At 27.9% G+C, this 20,288-nt stretch overlaps 3 protein-coding genes across 3 annotated transcripts; all 3 read left to right on the forward strand.

Annotated features, from left to right (window-relative positions):
- Positions 1–1,304: 1,304 nt before the first annotated feature.
- On the forward strand, positions 1,305–6,682 carry GCH (GTP cyclohydrolase II). The gene is made up of 7 exons (XM_089723006.1): positions 1,305–1,507; positions 2,214–2,613; positions 2,724–2,945; positions 3,653–3,975; positions 4,493–4,622; positions 5,216–5,512; positions 6,165–6,682. Exons 1-7 carry the CDS (start codon positions 1,443–1,445, stop codon positions 6,435–6,437), a joined length of 1,710 nt encoding a protein of 569 aa, XP_089579132.1. The 5' UTR covers positions 1,305–1,442; the 3' UTR covers positions 6,438–6,682.
- A 1,783-nt stretch (positions 6,683–8,465) lies between these two features.
- AGP1 (arabinogalactan protein 1) lies at positions 8,466–9,083 on the forward strand. The gene has a single exon (XM_089722396.1). The coding sequence runs from the start codon at positions 8,542–8,544 to the stop codon at positions 8,932–8,934; it is 393 nt and encodes a 130-aa protein (XP_089578522.1). The 5' UTR covers positions 8,466–8,541; the 3' UTR covers positions 8,935–9,083.
- Positions 9,084–11,131: 2,048 nt separating this feature from the next.
- LOC149495305 (uncharacterized) lies at positions 11,132–11,840 on the forward strand. The gene has a single exon (XM_089722480.1). It carries the CDS (start codon positions 11,229–11,231, stop codon positions 11,664–11,666), a length of 438 nt encoding a protein of 145 aa, XP_089578606.1. The 5' UTR covers positions 11,132–11,228; the 3' UTR covers positions 11,667–11,840.
- Positions 11,841–20,288: the final 8,448 nt, after the last annotated feature.

A 20,288-nucleotide genomic window follows, 5' to 3' on the forward strand; every position in this document is an offset into this window, starting at 1 on the left:
TAAAATTTCACACATATATCTGGAATAATAAAATTAAAATAAAATAATTAATTGTATTCTTATTTTGAAAAAATTGTTGGATTTAATGAAGGAAGATAGCATATTTAAATTCGAAAATTTTTTTCTCGGGACAAAAAAAAAATTAAACGCATACTACCTCTGTTCTATAATACTTATCACGTTTAGAATATTACATTCCTTAATAAAATTATTAAATTTGTCTACTTTACAATAAATTTTTGAATAAATTAACTATATTACCCTTAATTTAATATTAATTCTTTAAGAAAATCATTAAATTGAAATAATAATTATTGGTCATATACAAATAATAAATATGAAAAAAAAAATATTTATTACTCATTGAAACTATAAATGTGACAAGTATTTTAAAATAAACTATTTTTTCACGTGTGACAAATACTTTGAAATAAAATATTTTTTCATGCGCGATAAGTATTATGCATCAGAGATAATAAATGATTGTGGGAAATTAACATTTTATTTTTATTTTTTTTAAAGTTTAGAAGCATAATAAATTTCTTTTTATTATATTTAAGATGTTCCTAGACTTTTCCTAATGGGTGTAAAAATACATTTTCTTTTTGACTTCATGAGTTTGAATACTTTTGACAAAATTAATAAGGGATTTTGACAATTTAATAAGGAAAATGTTATTTTATCCATATTTTAACACAACAATAAAAAAAATTGTGTTAAAGCATAGAAATAAGAAAATTACACCAAAACAATGAATCGCTAATATTGCAAAACGATTAATTAAAATAATTAATTTTATATTATTTAGCATTTTGTTTTAGAAAATCAATCACTGTTAGAACCAAAAGATATGAAAATAAAAGTCTAATAAATAAATAAATAATTTCAGGTTGCCATTTTATTTAACACAGTAATTATAAATGGTATAAAATAAATTTTTTAAGCAAATAATAGTAATTAATGGAAATTAATATTAAATTAATTATATAATTCAATCTAATTTATTAAAAAACTATATTAATTCATTACTTACAAGTTAATCATGTTTAAAGTTTTGGGCAAAAGAGCTCAATTGAGGTACCAGTAGCTAAGTTTAACAAAAAAAAAAAAAAAATTAAAAAATTAAAAAATAAAGAAAAAAAAATGCAAGTTGTCTATTCAAGTAATCCTCATTTCCAATTTCCGAAATAGAAAGTATCTAATTAATGACTAAATACTAAATGCGCAATATGATTGGTTGGTGACACTCGATCAACGTCACCTGCGGGCAACGATTTGGTCTTGCGAAACTTCTTTGTTTCATCGTCTCCGCCTACCGCCATCAATTTTGCCTCTTTTTCCCTCTCTGATTGCCTATAAAACATCTCCAGAACAGACCCATTTGGTCCTAAGATTCAAAAAATTATCTTTCAAGCTCTTTCTAGAGAGAGCTTAGAAGGATAATGGCTTCTATTAACGTCCCTTCTTCTCCTTCAACAACAACTAGAACAGCTCTCCCTTGTTCACAGTGAGTTTTCTCTTATTCCCATATATCATTTTCTGTTTACTTTCTTGAATTCGTAATATCTTAACATCTTAAACCCATCTGGGTTTTCTTTCTTTTTTTTTTTTTAGTTCCTCTTTAAATAATTTCATATTTTTATGTTGTATAAATTTGTCGTTTGAATGTAATTTGTTTTTCTTTTACTTTCTTTGCCTCTCAGATTCTTTTACTTTTCTGGTCAACGGTTTCTTTGTTGATTCATTCGTTTTTTCATGACAATGATTTTTTTTTTTAAAGTTTTGAGAATGGTTTTTATCCCGAAATTTATTGTTGTTTTGGATCAGTTGACAGTTGATGTTTGATTAATGCCCTGTAGGAGGTGGTATTTTGTATTGGATCGAACATTTCTTTAAGTTTGATTTCAGAAGAAAGAATTTGTAGAAAGAACATGAAAGGGCATGCTTGATATGGTGCTCAAGCAATGAAACATCACTTTCTTTGGTTGGAGATGGTTTAGATAACTTAAAAAAATGATATAAGCTATTTTATGTGGAAGTTTATTCTACCATATTTAATGGTTGTCCCAGGTCTTTACCATTTTTTTGATGACTTAAAATTTTAAATTTGGCTCTCCAACTGCAGCTATTAGGGTTGCACACTTATTATTTCTATCTTGTGATATTCAGACATAGTAAAATGTTCATTCACCCTTTTCCTTTTCTTTAATTAGGACACGGAGAAACTTCAAATTGTTTAATGGATTACATGGAGTGACTTCATTTTCACCAAGTGGGTGCACATCCAGCTCTGCTTTTGTCCGGCTTGATGGCGGTAAATCTTCTATTAGTATTAAGGGTGTTGGCAAAACTCGAGCAGCAATAGTATCTGATGAAGGTGACCTACTATCATATTCCAACAGCAATGGTGCTGCAGCAATTGGGACTTTCATTGATAAAAACCCAGTTGAAATTAAATTACAGCCTGATGCAATAGCATTTGGAACCCTTTCAGCAGATACTGCTCTCGTCCCCAATGGTTTCCCCATTGATAATGATGAATTTGATCTTGATCGTCCCACAGAAGGTTTTTCCTCTGTCCCGGAGGCAATTGAAGACATTCGTCAAGGAAAGGTACTTGTTTTACCGTGTGAATATATATGGTAGCATTTTCATTCAATTATTACTTCACTAATTTCCTTTGCTTTTCATTGTTGCACTGCTGATTAAATTTCTCATTGCAGATGGTAGTGGTTGTAGATGATGAAGACAGAGAAAACGAAGGGGATCTTATTATGGCTGCAGAGTTGGCAACACCTGAAGCTATGGCTTTTATTGTGAAGCATGGGACTGGAATAGTTTGTGTGAGCATGGCAGGGGAATATCTTGACAGGTTGCAACTCCCTTTGATGGTTACCCAAAATGAAAATGATGAAAAACTCCGTACTGCATTTACAGTGACAGTGGTATGTATTGTTGTTTGAAATGGAGATTGCAGATTCTGAATAAATGATTTTGTTTCCAAAATTCTTGCATGGATAACATTCATCAGAAATAGGAAAGTTACTCATGCATTGGAGCTGATTTCAACTTCTGAAATTTAATTGTGGTTATATTAGAGCTTGAGAAATATATTTGCCTTTTTATAATACATTTGAAAATAATATGAAGTAGTTAGCTTCAATATATTAGGATATGTCAATTTATGCAGAGTTGATTGTATTATAATTCCGCCAATTTATTCTTTGCAATTTGATGCTAATTCTCACATCTTAAAGATTTATTGGAGTACATCACTCAGGCATTCTATCTGATTGCCTTTCTCAGTATATTGATGTTCTCTTTCAGATAATTAACTATTTACCAAAATAAAAGCATCAAAATTTATTTTTAGCCTCTTCAATTATTTTTCAGGCTAGAACAGAAAATACCACAAACCATTGAAATTGCATACATACTGTGGTTATTTTCTAACCTTTCCCTGCAAAAGATAAAATTCTTTGCACATAGTTAACAAATCCTCCTCCATGTCGTGTTAAGCAGAGGCTTGCAGTCTTTATTCTTTTCTTTTCTTTTTTTACTGGATTTAAGCAGTTACACAATTCATTATGTATTTATCTACTTTTCTACCACAATTTGACTTTTAGATTTTTGCCTCTCAATATCTTTGTAGGATGCAAAAAATGGTACAACCACAGGGGTTTCAGCTCATGACAGGGCAACGACAGTGTTAGCTCTTGCATCTGCAGATTCAAAACCTGATGACTTCAACCGACCAGGCCATATTTTTCCATTAAGGTACAGGGAGGGTGGTGTTCTGAAAAGAGCTGGACATACAGAAGCTGCTGTTGATCTTGCTGTTCTAGCTGGATTTAACCCTGTTGGAGTATTGTGTGAGATTGTAGATGATGATGGCTCCATGGCTAGATTGCCAAAGCTTCGCCAATTTGCAGAGCGGGAGAATTTAAAAATTATATCTATTGCTGATCTAATTAGGTAAAATATTTACTGTTCTTTAGGAGCTCTACTTTCTACTTATCATATAAGATCCTGCCACTAAATCAGTTCACCAATGACAGTTTTTGTCATCTGCTAACTGTTGCAATAAAGTGCATTCTCATGTTCGTTCTCCTTTGATTTCTGGGTAATCCAACTTCAAATTTTTAGTTGACAGATGATTTATGCTAATATCGAGTGTCATCCATCAGTCTAATTAGCATGCCAAGAACATGATGATTGTTACTTTCGCTGTCTTTAAACTCAAATCATATTTTGTACATAATTATGTTTGTTTAAAATTTTAACCAAGTTATATCATGTCATATGAGAATAAAAGCAGATGAAATGGTTGTATTGTGGATCAGTTTTTGTCACTTATGTATGAAGCTCTTCATGAATCATGAGGCACGTGCAGACCAAAAAGTCTTTCTTCTATTTGGTCTTTGTTAGATCACTGATGGCAATGGCAAAGTTATTATCATACTCTTATTGATAACATGATTTTGATTGACAGGTATAGGAGGAAAAGAGAGAAATTAGTAGATCGTTCTTCTGCAGCTCGGATACCAACAATGTGGGGTCCATTTACAGCTTACTGTTATAGATCAATCTTAGATGGCATTGAACATATTGCGATGGTTAAGGTGAGCAATTATTAAATCAATACTCGAGCTATGTAGTTTCGTTTGGGAACTTATCTGAAATTAAGGAGAATAAATCAAGTTACTTTACTGTTTAATCTTAAAACATTACGACGGTTGCTGATCTAGTTTTGTAAGGCTAGCATGTCTAGAAAAGACTGTTGCTTCTATGAGATTGAAGTGCCATTAATCATGTGTAAAATATGTTTAGACATCACAAAAATTTCTTACTTTTGACCTTTCTAATTTTTTTTTTTTCAATTTTTTTTTTTTTATCAAAACAATAACATTGCACAAGAGCATTTGAGGATATGCATATTACAATATTAATATGCCTGACCATCATATTTGCTAGTCATATACTTTAGCTATTAATTTGGACTTCATCGTTATGATTGAGTCAAAATATGGGGTTGGATAGTGATTTTTAGACGGTGGCCTTGACTAGGAATTATTGGTAAAATTCAGGTGTTGAAATTCAATATATATCTTAAAATAAAGTGATGGAAAACAATTCCAATGCAGTAGGCAATTGTTCTTATCATACTCTGTTTAAATTGGAGGGATTCTTATGAGCAACATTGTTGTCCAAACAGGGTGAGATTGGGGATGGACAGGATATTCTTGTGAGGGTACATTCAGAGTGCCTCACAGGAGACATATTTGGTTCTGCCAGATGCGACTGTGGGAACCAGCTGGCACTTGCAATGCAGCAGATTGAGGCTGCTGGAAGGGGTGTGCTGGTCTATCTCCGTGGACATGAAGGAAGGGGCATTGGATTGGGCCACAAGCTTCGTGCTTACAACTTACAGGATGCTGGGCGTGATACAGTTGAAGCAAATGAAGATTTGGGGCTGCCTGTTGATTCACGGGAGTATGGCATTGGTGCTCAGGTATTTCCTATCAGAGTAACTGCCTTCGGGTTCCGTGTTATTAACATCAACAAAATGACACATTACTATGCTTAAGTAGGCATTTGCATTTTGGAATGGCCATTTTTTCCTTCTCTATAGGCTTTACTCTTAAATTCTTAATTGACCAAGAAGTAGAACAAAAGTAATAGCAAAACAAGGTTGTGTGGTTACTCATCAATTTAAAACCCCATCTAATTAAGAATTAGGTTTAAGTTTTTGTCCTTTGAAGGTGATCGTAACAAAACTACTGATCTGAAAGTTTCCAAATTTTGAAATGACAATGTAATGAAAACAAGTCATTGGGTTTGATGGCTAAACAATGTTGCAATCTTTTCATGCGTTCCTTTGTCAGTCTGTTAATAAAAAGGATATACTGATATTAGAACATTTTTGCTGCAGCTCCAGCCTTGAGGCTTTACTTTAAACTTTTTTTTTTTTTTTTTTTCGTTTTTGTTGGATAACATTGAGATCCATATAGACAATCAATGCCAGGGGATTCGAAAGCAATGGTCTACACATCGAGCATTCTACTTTATATAGTCTTCATTCGTGCAAATAGGAGCGTCAGTTTTTAATAAGAAAATATGCATTAAAGCAAATTTCTTTAATTTTTTTATCGTTGCATTTTCAGATATTACAAGATCTAGGTGTCCGAACAATGAAGTTGATGACAAACAACCCGGCGAAGTACATCGGACTCAAAGGTTATGGTTTGACAGTTGTAGGTAGGGTTCCTCTATTAACCACTATCACAAAGGAGAACAAGAGGTATCTAGAGACTAAACGCGCTAAAATGGGTCATATCTATGGGGTAGAGTTCAACGGCCGCTTAAGCAACCTTATCAGTGGCAATGGTAAATCTGCTATCAATTCTGCTGCATCAGATGCTACTTCTAACCTATAAGAAAGTTGCTCAGGTTTCAGACACAGTTTCTCATCTGTGAGTTCCAAGCTTTTTAACATGACTGGATGGCAAATTTATCAATTGGATTTATTATGAAGACAAGTTTAGTTCTATTTTATATATGATTGCTACCTTGGCAAAAAAAGAAAAAAAAAAAAAAAGTTATGCCATTCGTTTATTTTTCTTCTTACAATTGTAAACTAGACTTCAAAAATGCAAAATTCAATGTTCATTTCTTTATAGTATTTATGGATCTTTCTTTTTTTTTTTTTTTTTTTGAGAAAATTGTATTTCTAGCTTCTGATATTCCACATTTTCCATGCTTGGCTACCTGAAAGACTGAAAATAGAAGGAATAACAGAGAACTTATTCTGGCAAGCAATTTGATTCAAAAACTTGTTATGGTAATTTGCAACTAATTTGGTCTTTTTTTGGTTTATTGTGAGGATATTTTTGTCTTTTCACACTTTTCAACGGCAAAATCAGAAAAAGTGAATGGAATGATTAAAATAGTTTAACGAAAATAAATTTCGGAAACCATTAATTAATATTGATAAAATATGAAGACGAATTAGTTTGTTTGGTCGAATTTTAGGAACGAAATAATTATTTTTCCTAAATATAATTAGGTTTATAAGTTATAATTACTATGAATATGTATTAATTGATAAACTTAATAAAAACTTAAAATGGTCCAATAAAAAATAAAAAATAAAAAATTTTAAAAATTTCTAAAAAAAGAAAAGTAAAAATATTAAGAGTTAACTTTTAAACATTCACTTTATTTCAGTTTTAATTTAATATAGACTTACAAATATTGATATATAAGGATATAAATATATAGATTTGAATTCGTATCTATATATGAATAAAAATATCAATTTACAATCTAGTTAATGGAGAAATATTGTAATTTAGATTGTGATTTAGTAATAAATGATTCACATGTTTGACCAATTTAATGAATTGAAATCTGTGTATAACTTTCTCTATCAAATTTAAGAAGCGCTTGTCTGACAAAATTTAGTAATTTTCTATGAAAAATTATTTATTTAAAAAAAAATAAAAAAATAAATGTTTAAAAAAATAATTGTGCGATTTTATTCTATCCGTCAGATACTCTATTCGATCCAATTTTTGTGGATTCATATGGTAAATAAACAGATTTAGAATGAGTTCAGATAAAGTTAGGTTTGGATACAAGGACTTGGCATCCCTTATAGTTATCCATTTCATTAATATTCTAATAATAATAATCTAAAAGAAAATTATATATATAAAAGGGAGAGTTATTTTTATCGTAAAGTTATTCCGGTTTTATGTATCAAAAAATTATAATTAATTTTATAATTATACTTAATATTGATATTATATTTTTTATTAAGTCAAAATATAATTTCATAATTTGTATTTATTTTTTATTTTAATGTTAAACTGGTATGCAAACATATTCGAGCAATATATTTTAACTTATGTAATAATTATCATATTAAAAAAAATTGAATTTTGATAATCAATTTTTTGATAGGGAAGTAGAATTTCTTTGACCAAACGCGACCTTAATACATTATGACTGTTTATGAGTAAAAGGAAATTACCAAAAGTAATCAAACGCGTTAATTTGTTTACAAGAAAGTGAATTCCACAGCGGATTTTCACGCGACATCCTCCAATCCTAACACCTCAGCTTTCCATTTTTTGACCGTTACAGAAGGAAAGAAAGCAAACAAAAAGTGCATCTAACGGTACAATTTTCTAGACGTTTAAAATTCTCATGACACGTGGACGGACATAATTCAATTGACAACTGTACCTTAATGCTAAAGGACTTACCAACTCTTTGGACTAGAGAAAAACCGTGTCTTTTTGCCTTAGCTGTGTCCCCACTCGCTGTGATTTCACACGCATCACCAAAACCTTCGCCGTTGATTTCTCCTAAATTTTGAGCGTTAAAAAATCAGAAGATCTAACGGCTCTTATTTTGACCATAACTTCTCACACTGTAACTCCTATATATACCTCCTCATTTCTCAATTTCTTATCATTCTCAACTCACCATCGCTTCCTCTCTTTCTCTGTTTCAATCTCAGAAAAGAAATCTATAATGGCTAGCTCAATCTCTGTGTTCTTTGTGGTACTGGCGGTTTTGGCGGTTTCCTCCGTAGCACAGTCACCGTCATCCTCCCCAACCCAATCCCCGGTGCCCCCTCCACCAACAAAATCCGCTCCCGCGCCGTCTCCACTAACGAAATCTGCTCCCACGCCGTCTCCAGCAAAAACTACTCCACCGGCAAGTGCACCATCTCCGACTACTCTTGAGTCTCCTCCATCTCCTCCTCCGACTTTGTCTAGTCCTGGTCCGTCGACTAGCATTCCTCCTTCCTCAATCTCTGGTTCACCAGCTCCTGCTCCAGCAGAAAGCGGTGCCGTATTGAATAGACTAGCTTTTGCTGGATCTCTGGCTGTCGGAGTATTCGCTGCCGTTTTGGTGTTATAAGAGAATTGCTATAGATGAATAATATTTTTTATTTTATTTTTTATTTTATATGTGATAGGATGGATTATTATTTTACATGTTCTTTACATTCTTTTGTATTATTTGATACACAGATTGGCTAATATTATTTTATATTATCAGATCTACAATTCTCTCTTTCCATAAATTTTATCGCCATTACTGTGGCTAACATTTGCTTATAAATGGATAGCTTGGAAGTTATAAAAAATGGAGGCAATTCCCATTATCAATCTAATGATATGAAAAAAGAAATATCATGCTCTAATGTTGATCAAACAGATCTAAATATTTCAATTAGTCTATTATCTGTTAGGCCTAAATATGAATATCACAACTGATTTGGGAAATGGTAAATGTTAATGATAATGAGTTACTGAGTTTGCTTTCATTTTGTCAAAATTTAATTTGTAAGAAATTCCATAAATTTTTTAGAATTTATTTATAAATCTAAATTTGTGTGTTTGATATGAAAAAATGAAGAATTTCCTTTTCGAAAAAGAAAAAAATTAATTTGATTGTATGATTTGAATATAACTAAATCAAATTCTAAAAAAATGTAAACCATCTAAAGCTTTACCACAAAGCTTATTCTAAGAATAAAAGCAAAATGAATATTTATTTTTTGAATTATTCCAAACGTGAGACATTTATTTACAAATGCATTTTATTTAAAATTATTTATAAATGAATTTCACATTTGAGTTCATTTATACCAAATAGAGCGTAAGCTCCTTCAAAATTTTATCCATGTGAAAATTAGATTAAATACATAAACTCACCTCAATAATCTTTAGGGAAATCTTATAAACACTAAATATGCATATATATATATATTAATTTTTAGAAAGTACAATAAGATGGAAGAATATTATAGATAATTTTTATAATAAAAATAATTCAAATTAAAACTTCACTTCCTGTATCTTAACAAAAAAAATACAAGAAAACGAATGATCATATCATACTTATATTGGGAAAATGTTTTGCTTTTTGTTATTTTATTTACCACACAGGGAGAAAGATGGAATTGCAATTCGAGTCTGTTGACTCGGAAGAAGAAAACAAATTCTAGTCAGAAAACGTATCTCTTGGGTTTCCAAGTAACAACTTTCCACGTAACTGTTCCATTCCACAATTTCCGTTTGTCGACTGTTATAACTACAAGTCTATAATAACTTGTTTTTATAATACAGTATTTGTTGTCCCCACAGACAAAAGTCCAATCTACGTGTACGGCTATGATCAAATCACACAACTCTACCTTTGTGATTAGTGGTTACCCACAAAGTCTATAGCCAGCTTAAACTCACTCACACCCACGACCCTCTATGCACTTACTAGTTGTCCACTAATCATAACATCACACCGCGTTAAATATTTACATAAATAAGAAATTTCATCCCAAACAAACAATAATAATAAAATAGAAAGCTCTAATTATAAAAAAAAGGGTTCAAGTTTTATTTTTTAAAATTACATTTGTATTCTTACTTAACTTTTGTAGTTCTATTGTTTTTTTCTAAAGACAATATTAAATACATATGTGAAAAAGAATAAATCACACAAGTTATTAAAACTATTACAATTTTTATGATTTTATTATCAATCAAAAGTATTATTTAACGAATTTTAATATACATAGTATGTATAAACTTGAGTTTGATGGAATTCCCTAAATTTGAGCTAAATCAAAATTATGGACACTTTAATAAGGTATAATTTAATTTAATTATCAGTAAAAATTCAAATGAAATTATTTATTGACATTCGAATAAATTTAAATTGATATTCGAATTAACGAATTATTATGTATAGATATATGAAAGTTTATAGAACTTAAAAATTTGATTAGTTCTATAATCATTCAAGTTGAGTATTATAATGCATACTACTCGATTTGACAAGATCCAATTAAATTAAATAAAATTTATGCATTTTATAGCGAATAATTTTGATTATTGATTTTTTAATAACTTGCAAATAATTTGTCTAATTTATATATGTTTCAGTGTTTTAATTTTAAATAAAATAAATGCTAAAAATTTACTAACTTTATTATAATCTCCATCATTTGAAACTTAAAAGTCTTGTAGACCGAGTTGTAATTAATCCAACGGTGGACAAAAATTATTGACTCAGAAAAATTTTAACGGACACACCTTATAAATACCCCTCGCCACCTTCTATTGTTAAGCCATTCTTTTGTGAGTGTTAAGCTGCAAGTTCCTGTAATAAACAAAGACTTCTTGTATTGACCAGTTGACCTCTTTAGAATGGCTAACTCAAGCTTTGTCGTTCTAATGCTAATAGCGTTGCTATTCACCTCCGCATTAGCGCAGTCTCCTACTTCAGCACCGGCGTCTTCCCCGACGAAATCTCCGTCGCCTCGAACATCGGTTGCAACTCCAGCACCAGCCGCCGCTCCTAAATCTGAGGCACCTGTCACTGCCCCTGAATCTAAGCCACCTGTCTCTGCTCCTGCCAATACTCCATCTGTTGTAGCAAAACCTCCGGCTGAGATTCAGTCACCTCCTCCTCCTCCGCCTGAGGTTCCTTCTCCTTCTCCACCGACCATTACTCCTCCTACTTCTGCAATCTCCCAACCGCCGTCCCAAGCTCCTTCACCAGCTGAAAACGGTGCAATTTCAATTAGATTTGCCACTGCTGGAACTATGGCTGTTGGTATATTAGCTGCCATTTTGGTGATGTAGAACTAGTGAAAGAGGCCTTGTCGTCTGAGTTTTATATTTTAATTTATATTTGTCTCTCTGTCGTTTCTTCCGATTGTGGTCTCGTATTGCTCTCCCTTAGACCAGTCCAGTGTTGAAGGCTGTATTGATGGTGTCTTCTTATGATATGGATATGACAATTTATTTTTGTTTGGAGGATTCTGATTAACTCTTGAATTTCTAATATTCGACCACAAAAAAATGTTATGAGAAATCGAAAATTCACTTATAAATTCTAGACGAATATGCATAAGCTTTGAAATTTCATAAAAAATTTATCAATTTTTGATAATTAGATAAAGTTATTTCAATTATAATATGCAGATACGAGTTAAGTTATGAAAATATTTTTTTTACCCTTTATATACGACTAATAATTATTATATCAATTTAATGATTTTCTTTAAAAAAAAGTATTAAATTAAAGGTAATATAGTCAATTTACTCAATAATTTATTATAATTTAAATAAATTTAATAATTTTTTTAATGGACGTGAAATTTCAAACGTGATAAGTATTATAAAATAAAATCAGTATATACTTTGTATGAGTGTGTTTAATTTTGTTCATGGAAATTATGATTTTTGTTTGACTGCAATGGTCAAGATCTAGAAGTTGCTTTTTATTCGTGGTTTTATTTTTTCCCTTTTTCCTTTTTTTTTTTTTTTAATTTACCAAAGTTTAAGAGCATCATTTTTTTCCACGAATCATTTGCCGTGGAAGTTGGAAGCACGTTTAAAGAGAAGAATGGGAATAAGGTTGGCGTTATCACCTTTGTTCTTTGACTTATTGACTAAATGTTTAATATATGTTTTGCAATATTTGCGGAGTATAAAATTTGTTATCAACTGAAAACTGCATTTTTAAATAGATTTTATTTTTAAAATTATGTGTTTGGCTAAATATAAATTATTTTCATTTGTACATATTATTATTGATTTACGAATAATATTTATTTATTGATAAAATAAGAGAGCACGACTCTAATATTTAATACATGTACAATTTAAAATAAGTTACACCAATAAAGTCATGCAAAATTCATGAAGCTAATTCTGGAGAGGAACATTAAGAATATGTGTAGCAAATAAATATGTAATTTAATGTAATTTATAGAATAAAATAATTAATGCTAGGGATTTTGATATTAATTTACTGAAGATTACACATGTATATATGAAATCTAGAAAAGATTTGCTGTGGATGCATTAAGATGTGATTAATCTAGGAGGAGCAAAAATAGGCAGCAACTTTGAAATAAACAAATAATGGTAAACAATTCTCTTTTATTCCTAGGAGTTATCGCGACCTCTTATTAACAGTTACTCCTTTCATATCCTTAAATTTGTATATAGATTTGAGTTATTATTGTCCAAAAATTAGGATTTATTATTGCCTATAACTTGGAATTTTATTCTCACATTTAGTTTTGAGTTATTGTTGCCCTATTATGGTAATTTTGTCTAGAGTCTTTTGTTATTTGGATAGTTATGCAGAAAAAAAAATATATCTCTTCTATAATAGAAAGAAGAAATTTGAAAATAATCGGATCAGACTTGTAGAAAGAAAATAGAGTCGAACAGTTGACCCTGAATAGCTAACAAGTGGAGCAAACAATCATCTATGGCATAAATATTATGCTCTGTCAATTCGATCAGATACTTCAAATTAAGATTGTGTTTTTTAATTCTTTGTATTAGACTTCTTATATAAAAATATAGAAATATATTAATCTGTATCATATATCTGTATACAGTTCTCACTTAATAAAATTTCTAATTTTATTTCTTCTCAAACAAAAAAAATGAGTACAAATAATGGTAAACACCCGCAACTTAAGAAATACTTATCCCGTCCCATAATTTTATTCAATTTTCATTTTTAATCCATCTCAAATTATTGTCTAGTTTTATTTTTTTAAAAGCGAATAATATTTGAAGTTTATTATTTTGATTTTGTTTAATATGACTATTTATAAATAAATATAATAATTAAACTACTACATTATTATTAAATTAAATCTTGATGTAAATCATGTCAAAAAAAAAAATTTTGATGTAAATAAAATTAACACATCAACCTTATTTTTTAAGAAAAATCTATTTAATCCAATACTTCAATACAATTTGATTAATTTTCAAGAATAATTTAATATAGATCATTTAATTTTAATATTGACAGAAGAATATATTAACAAGAAACAAAGTAAAAGAAAGGTGATATTCATGACTCTCGAGTCTTGACCGTTCTGTCAATGGAATTGGCATGAAATACACGACAATCAATTATGTAAAGGAATTAGGCAATGGACCTACTTTCTTTGCCCTTGCACTGTAATTAGCTGTGAAATAGAGAAGAAGAGAAGAAGAAAAAAAGAGGTACTAAAGAGATTAAAGTAGTTACAACAATATGGGACCTCTACGCAGCACTACAAAGGAAAGTCTAGGAAGGAATTTTTATTGGCCCTGAATTGAATAAGTAGGGGTGTTCACGGTTTGAGTTCCAAAAAATCTCGAACCGAATCGAATGCTGATAGTTTTGGTTACGGTTTAAAATTAATCGGTTTCGGTTTTCGATTTCGGTTCTTTAACGATTTCAAAATCGATGATTTCGGCCGGTTCTCCGATTAATTTTTCTACAAATCAAATAATTATAAAATCAAAAATTAGGAAACATTTTTTTATTGAAAATTCAAAATTCAAAATTTAAATATTTGTGAAATAATTTTTAAAAAAACTTAAAGAAAAATAAAAAGGCTTAATTTATTTTTTTTTTTAAAAAGGCTTGAACTTAATTTATTTTTTTTAAATAAAAGGGGTATTTATAGTAAATCCAAAAAATCAAATTTTCACAAATACTCTTAAAACTAGCCGTGTTATGATTGTTAGGAGGGTTAATTTGAAAATTTCACAAAAATATTTGAAAAAAAACAAGTTATTAGATCCAGATAGAAAACCGCCGGTACCATTCGGTTTCGGCCAGTTCAGGATTCCTCAAAAATTGGTACCAAAATCGGACTACAGATCCTTGGTTCCGGTTCTAATTTCAAAAACCATGAAATGGCCGGCCTTGTGAATAAGTAGAAATCCGGTCTTTCATTTAATACATAAAATTTTAACTTTTATGATATTATATTTATATTTCTTGACAATTCAGATTTTGGTTTAGTTGTCTCGGATTATAGGGCTATTCTAAGTTCTAGGGGGTGATATTAAGCTCATGTGGATACGTGTAGGCAAGCAAATGTGGGAGACCACTTATTGGCTAGAATTTCCATTCATAGCGGTGGCTTTCAAGTTTATGATAGTATCCGAACGTTTTGTTTGATTATAATTCTTCTGATTATAATTCTTCGAGGTAATACAAGCCTAATATTTTTCATGCCTCAAAAAAATTAAAAATATAAAAATATAATTTGTGTGTTTGATATGAAAAAATGAAGAATTTCCTTTTTGAAAAAGAAAAAAAATTAATTTGATTGTATGATTTGAATATAACTAAATCGGATTCTAAAAAAATGTAAACCATCTAAAGCTTTACCCAAAGCTTATTCTAAGAATAAAAGCAAATTGAATATTTATTTTTTGAATTTATTCCAAACATGAGACTTTTATTTACAAATGCATTTTATTTTAAAATTATTTATAAACAAATGCATCTAAAGCTTTACCACAAAGCTTATTCTAAGAATAAAAGCAAAATGAATATTTATTTTTTGAATTTATTCCAAACGTGAGACATTTATTTACAAATGCATTTTATTTAAAATTATTTATAAACGAATTTCACATTTGAGTTCATTTATACCAAATAGAGCGTAAGCTCCTTCAAAATTTTATCCATGTGAAAATTAGATCAAATATATAAACTCACCTCAATAATCTTTAGGGAAATCTCATAAACACTATACATATATATATATATCTTATGCAACTTCAATTGGTGTGGGTTTTTGTTCGACAAGTTAATGTTCCTCTTTTTTCTTTATTTTTTTAATAAGAAATAAAAATAAATTTTAAAAATTTGATGATTATAAAATTGATAAATAAGGTTTAAATAGGTTAGCTACATCTTCATTATGTTGCATTCGATCACAAATTTGAAAGTTCTAGCCAATGGGCATTTTTTTTTTCCAAAACTTCATAACAATTGAAATAAAAAACCAAAAATCATAATAAATTTATCAAAATTTTTCTTAAAAAATGCATTTTAATTAAGTACCGTGAATTTTTTCTATAGTCAAAAAAATAATTATTTGCTAATTTACTATATTAATTAATTCATATAAAAATATTTGAAAAATTATACTTTGATTATAAAATACAAAAATACATATTGATACATAAATTATCATATTTTGATTTAAGTTAAATCAATTTTGAAATTGAAATTTCAAGGTGTTACCATGTAAGTATATATATATTTAATTTAATGAAATAGTATTTATTATAATTGTTTCTTATGAGTTAATTACTATTTTAATATTTTATGATTTAAACATCTCTTATAATTCCATAACTATATATACCTTTGCTTCACATAATTCCAAATCTATAACAATGCCAATTGGAATGAATATAACCATAATATGTGTAATAAAATCAAAAAATTAATAAGTATAATCAAATTAAATATAATAATTAATTTAATTTAATATAATATAATAATTTAAATAAGTGCAAATTATTTGCAACAGTAGTTCTATTAAACACTAATATACTTAATTGAATTAGTTAGCATTTTTTTTTTCATGTTTTCAGTTTGATTAGTTAGAAAGTTTTTGTGATTATAATTAGATTAAATAAAAAAATAAATTTTTTCGATTAAAAAATATTCGAAATTTTCATGTATTATAATAAATATATTATAATATTATATGAATTGAAGAGAAATTATTAATTTGTCAAAAAAATAATAAATAAAGCATATATGAATAATATAGTTGAAATTAAGATATTTATATACCTAATACTTCTCTAATTTAATTAAACAAAAATCCATAACATAAATAATTTTAAAATTTTTTTTAATTAAATTCGTACTTCCATTTTATTTGTAGTTTAATAGTTAATACATATTATTTTTTTATAAGTATAAATCATAGTTAAGAATAGACAAGTTCTTTGAGGTACAAACTATATAATTCTTTAAAGTATAAATCATGATATTATCTAAAGTACATTTAATTTTTAATGTTACAACTTTTTCTTTTGTAATATCCTTGTTTATAAGTCAATTGAAACACTAATTGAGCATTTAGTCAGTAATCAATTCTTTAATAAATGGTTAGTGGAACTAAAAGTGATATGCATTGGAACTAATTAAAGGATCAACACATAACTTAAATTTGAAATTTAATTATAAAAATTCTTCCCACATGATAAAGGATAATTACGTCTTTACATTATAACATTTAATCAATTGAAAACTAAAAATAAATAAATATAAATAGTAAGATTCAAATATAATATGAACTCTTAACGCCATTAATTACTCTTAAATACTATTTAGGGTGATGTTGATATCATTATCTTCTTTAATATATTAATAGAAAAATAAAAATCATATTTAAGTAATTTCAAAAACATCAATATTTTATCGGGATACAACTTATCCGCCAATTATTATTGTAAAAAAAAAAAAAATAAATTCTTAAATCTATTATAAACTATATGATTTTTTGTGGGAGATTTTGCAGCAGGTATTGTTAGTCTTAGTCATCATTAACAAAATTCTTATTAATTTTATTTTTATAATAAAAAAGTTCTTAATCTGAAATAAATAAAAAAAAAAAAGAAAACAATGGAAGAAATAAAAATTTGGAACTTCATAGATAAAGCATGATAAGTTTATTATTAACTTCATAATGGTTTATTCTTTTAATACGCATATTCATTCCCAAACTTTGCAATTTTAATCAAAATTTATGGTCACCTATTTAGGGATTACCACAGTTCGGGTTCAAACCGAAATAGAACCGATCAAAACCGGCACTAATCGTGGTCAATGATTATGGTTCAAAAACCATAACTGAAATCGTGAACTTAAATTTCGATTCTGATTCTTCATTTTTTAAAATAAAAACCGGCGGTTTTGCTTTAAAATCGGCCCCCAATTTGAAATTGTGAAAAACATGTTATTAAAAAAAACTCCCAACTTATTTTTTTTGTATTATTATAGTTTTTTAAAGTAATTTTTAAGAATTTTATTAAATTGATTTAGTTTTTTTCAACGGTAATATTTATTATTATTCATTCAAGCTATAAATCTTTAAAAAATATTTTAAAAAGTTTAAAATATATTATTTAATTTCGAAATCAAAAAAATCGAAACCGGCAGTTCTAAAACCATCTTAGAAACCATCTAAAAGCGGTTCGATTATGATTTCACCTTTTTTATAATTAGAACCGACAATTTTAAAACTGAAACTGGCGGTTCTGGAACCATAGTCATGCCTATACCTATTATTTACTTAAATTTGCTTATTTTTACACTAATAATAGCTTTTAAGATCATTGGCTTTTATTTACAAAATATGATTTTATTTTTATTTGGCATAATTTTTAGAAACAGTAATTTTTAAAATTTTAACCTATTCAATAGATATTTAATTAATTTAATTTTACAAATTAAAGTACTCAATAAAATGATTTTGCAAGTTGAAAATTTTAATGATGTAATTATAAGTTATGAAGTGTTTGATTAGTCGGTTTAAGGTACTACAAGATTAAGATAATAAAGTTAAGAGATGAATTTATGTATTCAACTATATAAATATATAGCATTATTAAATTGTAAGTAGGGGTGAACATTCGATTAACCAAACTAAATAGTTTGGTTTCAGTCTATCCGAATATATTTTTATGGTAACTGAATCCGAAAATCGATTTGGTTTAGTTTGGATTAGGTTATTTCAAATCAAATTAACTATTTTAGGCTTGAAAATAAATTTGATTAATTATATATGGTAATCGAACCAAAACGGAAACCAAATGATTTTATGTTTCAAACCGATCAATAATCGAATTCTAAAATAATTATTTTGATTCTTGATTATAAATCGAGAACTACTCAGCCCTAATAGTAAAAACGTTTGATTGAGCTAATTCATACCACGAATAGCTTATTCATATTTAATAACCGATATGTATTTGTACTTATATTATATTTATACTTATTAACCTCATAAAAATATTTCTAAAATATTTAATAGTAAAATGAATTTTTTTTCAGATTCATTTTTTTCGTCATCATTTTGGTTATAGTTATGTGAAAAATAATAATTCTTTACTAAATATGATTTTAAAAATTTAATTAATCACTATGTATTTATATAATGCATTGAAATAAAAAATAATATATTTGCCATAAAAAATTATATATATATTCAAAATATCTAAAATCAATTATGACTTTCATGATCATTTTTACTTTTTAACAATACTTGCTATCAAAATTTTATCAGCCATCAATATTAATTAACTAATTGCTATCTGCCAACCGCTATCAGCTATCAACTGATATAAATAATCAAATTAAAAAGATTTAAATAGCAAATATTGCATGAACTTAAGCTGAATTTTCTTGTTATGTACTATAAAAAGATACGTATATTTTAAAATTTCTTAATTTCTATTTAATCAAATATTAGTAAAAAAAAAATTGATAAAATGAATATGCAATCAAAAATAGATTAGCTAGCTTCATTTTCCAAACAAAATGTTCATCTATGTAAAATTATTAATAACTAATCTCCGGTTTAAGACCTAAAATAAGAAATCTGTCTCGTTATATTTTTTTATATTCATTATCAACTGATATGAACAATTAAATAAGACAAATTTAAATAGTAAATATTGCATTGACCTAAGTTGAATTTTCTTATTATGTACCATAAAAAGTTACGAATATTTTAAAGTTTCTTAATTTATATTTAATTAATTATTAGTCAAAATAAACAGATAAAATGAATATGCAATCGAAAACGGGCTAGCTATCTTCATTTTCCAAACCAAATCTTCATATATGCAAAAATTAATTACTAATCTCCAGTTTAAAATGCAAAATAGTAATTTTATCTCATTATGTGTTTTATTTTTATATTCATTATGAACAGATATGAAAAATTAAATCAAACATATTTAACTGGCAAATATTACATTGACCTAAGCTAGATTTTCTTCTTATGTACCATATAAAAAGACACGTATGTTCTAAAGTTATTTACTTTCTATTTAATCAATTATTAATCAAAATAAACTAATAAAATGAATAAGCAATCAAAAATCGGCAAGTTAGTTTCACTTTCCAAATTAAATCTTCATATATGTAAAACTATTAATTACTAAATTAAACCAATCGTATTTAACTGGTAAATATTGCATTGACCTAAGCTGGATTTTCTTCTTATGTACAATATAAAAAGATAGATACATATTTTTTAAAGTTTTTACTTTCTATTTAATCAATTATTAATCAAAATAAACTAATAAAATGAATAAGCAATCGAAAATCCGCAAGTTAGTTTCACTTTCCAAATCAAATCTTCATATGTGTAAAATTATTAATTACTAATATGCAATTTAAGACCTAAAATAGTAATT

Source organism: Jatropha curcas, chromosome 6 (assembly GCF_041381405.1).
Source record: "Jatropha curcas cultivar XTBG-Jc1 chromosome 6, XTBG_Jcur_1.0, whole genome shotgun sequence".
NCBI lineage: Eukaryota > Viridiplantae > Streptophyta > Magnoliopsida > Malpighiales > Euphorbiaceae > Jatropha > Jatropha curcas.

What these genes read in the sequence shown, in the direction of transcription:
- GCH (XM_089723006.1), top strand. Translation starts at nt 1,443, where the DNA reads ATGGCTTCTATTAACGTCCCTTCTTCTCCTTCAACAACAACTAGAACA. An exon ending in ACAGCTCTCCCTTGTTCACA is followed by an intron (nt 1,508 to 2,213) that starts GTGAGTTTTCTC and finishes TTCTTTAATTAG; the next exon opens with GACACGGAGAAACTTCAAAT. An exon ending in AGTATGGCATTGGTGCTCAG is followed by an intron (nt 5,513 to 6,164) that starts GTATTTCCTATC and finishes TTGCATTTTCAG; the next exon opens with ATATTACAAGATCTAGGTGT.
- AGP1 (XM_089722396.1), top strand. Translation starts at nt 8,542, where the DNA reads ATGGCTAGCTCAATCTCTGTGTTCTTTGTGGTACTGGCGGTTTTGGCG.
- LOC149495305 (XM_089722480.1), top strand. Translation starts at nt 11,229, where the DNA reads ATGGCTAACTCAAGCTTTGTCGTTCTAATGCTAATAGCGTTGCTATTC.